This window comes from Cebus imitator, unplaced genomic scaffold (genome assembly GCF_001604975.1).
Source record: "Cebus imitator isolate Cc_AM_T3 unplaced genomic scaffold, Cebus_imitator-1.0 Scaffold140, whole genome shotgun sequence".
Classification (NCBI taxonomy): Eukaryota; Metazoa; Chordata; class Mammalia; order Primates; family Cebidae; genus Cebus; species Cebus imitator.
The window spans coordinates 354584-357846 of NW_016107455.1; the positions used below are offsets into that span (position 1 = coordinate 354584).

Sequence of the window (3263 nt, forward strand, 5' to 3'; positions counted from 1 at the left end):
GGTTTCACCATGTTGGCCAGGCTGATCGCAAACTCCTGACCTCAAGTGATCTGCCTGCCTCAACCTCCCAAAGTGTTGGGATTACAGGTGTGAGCCACTGCTCCCCACCTAGGGTGATTTTCAAGTGTCTTTTTTTGTTGTTTTGTTTTGAGACTGTCTCACTTGGTCACCCAGGCTGGAGTACAGTGGCGTGATCATAGCTAACTGTAGCTTTAATGTCCCAGGCTCAAGTGATCCTCCCATCTCAGCCTCCAGAGCAGCTGGCACCACAGAGGCCACCCTGCTCAGCTAATTTTTTTTTGGAGAGACTGGGTTTCACCATGTTGCCCAGGCTGATCTTGAATGCCTGGACTCAAGTGATCCGCGCCTTGGCCTTCCAAAGTGTTGAGCCACTTGGCCCTGCCTCAGGTTTCTGATTTGAGCAGTTTCTGACTTTAATAACTGGCAGAGCTGGGGGCGGTGGCTCACGCCTGTAATCCCAGCACTTTGGGAGGCCGAGGCGGGTGGATCACGAGCTCAAGAGATCGAGACCATCCTGGTCAACACGGGGAAACCCCGTCTCCACTAAAAATACAAAAAATTAGCTGGGCATGGTGGCGCGTGCTTGTAATCTCAGCTACTCAGGAGGCTAAGCCAGGAGAATTGCCTGAACCCAGGAGGCGGAGGTTGCGGTGAGCCGAGATCGCGTCATTGCACTCCAGCCTGGGTAACAAGAGCGAAACTCCATCCCCCCAAAAAAAACAACAACAACAACAACAAAAAAAAACTGGCGGATTGTGGTATAATTTACCAAGATGGAAGAGACTGAGCCAGGAAAGGTCTGGAGGCAGGAATCAAGAGTTTTATTTTGAATTTGTTAAAATTTAGGATGATGTGAGCCATTCAAGTGATATCTGAGTCTGGGGCACAGATGAGAAGTCTGAGCTAGAGGTAGAAATGGGAGACTTAGATTAGCTATACTCAAGTTCATTCAGCAAATGCTCATTGACCACCTATTGTGTGCTAAATACTGGGCTGTGTGCTAAATACTGGGCTGTGCACTGGGAATATTGTGGTGAACCAGAATGTTGTAGTGCCTGCTTTTATGGACACTGACTACAGAGTTGAAATAAAATAATATGAAAAGCTTCTATTCATTGAGCATTTTCTTTGTGCTGGCCACTTCGCTCAGCGCCTTAATGCATTTTCTCATTTGATCCTCTCAACAACCCTGTGAGGCCCATTTTATTTTCAAGACAATGATGTCACATAATGCATCAAACCAGATAGCTAGTAAGAGGAGGAGCCCAGATTTGAACCCAGGCAGTCTGCAGGAACTTAGAGATCAAGACTAACTTTACCTCACTGTGCCTGTGGTGAAACTGAAGTCCCACACAGCTTGTAATCAGTTCTCTCTGTTCCTAAGCTCAGCGTTCTATGCACTTGTTTAGATGATCTCTTAGTCTAGAACCCTCTTCTTCTTTTTTCTTGAGATGAATTCTCACTCTGTCGCCCAGGCTGGAGTGCAGTGATGCAATCTCAGCCCACTGCAACCTCCACCTCCCGAGTTCAAGCAATTCTCCTGCCTCAGCCTCCCAAGTAACTGGGACAACAGCTGCATGCCACCACACCTGGCTAATTTTTTATATTTTTAGTAGAAACAGGTTTTCACCATATTGACTAGGTTGGTCTTGAACTCCTGAACTCATGATCCACCTGCCTCGGCCTCCCAAAGTGGTAGGATTACAGGCGTGAGCCACTGCACCTGGCCTAGAACCCTCTTCTAAGAGACATCAGTCACCAGGCTGCCCTGCCCTGCCTGATATGTGCCTGGAGGCTCAGCTGGTACCTGTCGCTGTTCTCCATATCCCTAGGATTGTGCACCTGTGCCTACGAAAGGCTGACCAGAAGCTGGTGATCATCAAGCAGATCCCAGTGGAACAGATGACCAAGGACGAGCGGCAGGCAGCCCAGAATGAGTGCCAGGTCCTCAAGCTGCTCAACCACCCCAATGTCATTGAGTACTACGAGAACTTCCTGGAAGACAAAGCCCTCATGATCGCCATGGAATATGCACCAGGTGGGCCAGCCTCCTTATAGTGGCCTGGTTGGAGGGGCCTCTTACCTCTGGAACAGGCAGACATAGATCACCTGGCTTCCCTCCTCGTAACAAGCGTCAGAGTTCTGGCCCCAGTGATCTGCCCCTGGCTAGCCCCTTGTCCTCTCTGGTCCCAGTGCTCTGTTCCATGCATAAAAGGAGAGGGGTTGTCCTAGGTATGAAAAAGCCTGGATCTTGATTAGTCCCTTGGGCCGCAGGTGGCACCCTGGCTGAGTTCATCCAAAAGCGCTGCAATTCCCTGCTGGAGGAGGAGACCATCCTGCACTTCTTTGTGCAGATCCTGCTTGCACTGCATCATGTGCACACCCACCTCATCCTGCACCGAGACCTCAAGACTCAGAACATCCTTCTTGACAAACACCGCATGGTCGTCAAGATCGGGGATTTCGGCATCTCCAAGATCCTTAGCAGCAAGAGCAAGGCCTACACGGTGCCTGGGCATGGAGGGGACCTCCAGGGTGCTAGAAGTCTTGAGGGCCAGGGCCTAACCTGCCTCCTCCCCTCTCCCTAAAAAACCCTTGGCCCTTTGGCCCCCGTTTGGGTGGTCCTGCAGGAGGAAGCCCCTTGGCTTGCCTTGAGAAGAAGCTGTCCCCAAATGGGCTCATGTGCAGAGCCCCTGGTCTTCTTCCCTGCAGGGCTGTGATCCCAGCTTCCCTCCTGCAGGTGGTGGGTACCCCATGCTACATCTCCCCTGAGCTGTGCGAGGGCAAGCCCTATAACCAGAAGAGTGACATCTGGGCCCTGGGCTGTGTCCTCTACGAGCTGGCCAGCCTCAAGAGGGCTTTTGAGGCTGCGGTGAGTGTACGCACCCTCCAGGGGACAACTGGGAAGTCTACCGCTTCTCCCAGCAGCCCTCGCTCCAGCCACCTAGGGTTTCTCCTCTGGCTGAGTCACATCTCTCCCTTTTCAGATTACCCCAGGGAAGAGCTATGGCTATGCCTCAGACTATGGATTTCTTTTTTCTTTTTTTTTTGAGACGGAGTTTCACTCTTGTTACCCAGGCTGGAGTGCAATGGCACGATGTCGGCTCACCGCAACCTCCACCTCCTGGGTTCAAGCAATTCTCATGCCTCAGCCTCCCGAGTAGCTGGGATTACCGGGATGTGCCACCACACCCAGCTAATTTTTCTATTTTAATAGAGACGGGGTTTCACCATGTTGACCA

The 3263-nt window shown here is 51.4% G+C and overlaps 1 protein-coding gene across 1 annotated transcript in view; it reads left to right on the forward strand.

Moving 5' to 3' along the window:
- Window positions 1-3263, forward strand: part of NEK8 (NIMA related kinase 8) — a 14279-nt gene that overhangs the window by 4679 nt on the left and 6337 nt on the right. The window contains exons 2-4 of the mRNA XM_037743273.1: window positions 1854-2059; window positions 2296-2528; window positions 2762-3070. Of these exons, the coding sequence (XP_037599201.1) occupies window positions 1854-2059; window positions 2296-2528; window positions 2762-3070 (748 nt within the window). The remainder of the gene's footprint in view (window positions 1-1853; window positions 2060-2295; window positions 2529-2761; window positions 3071-3263) is intronic.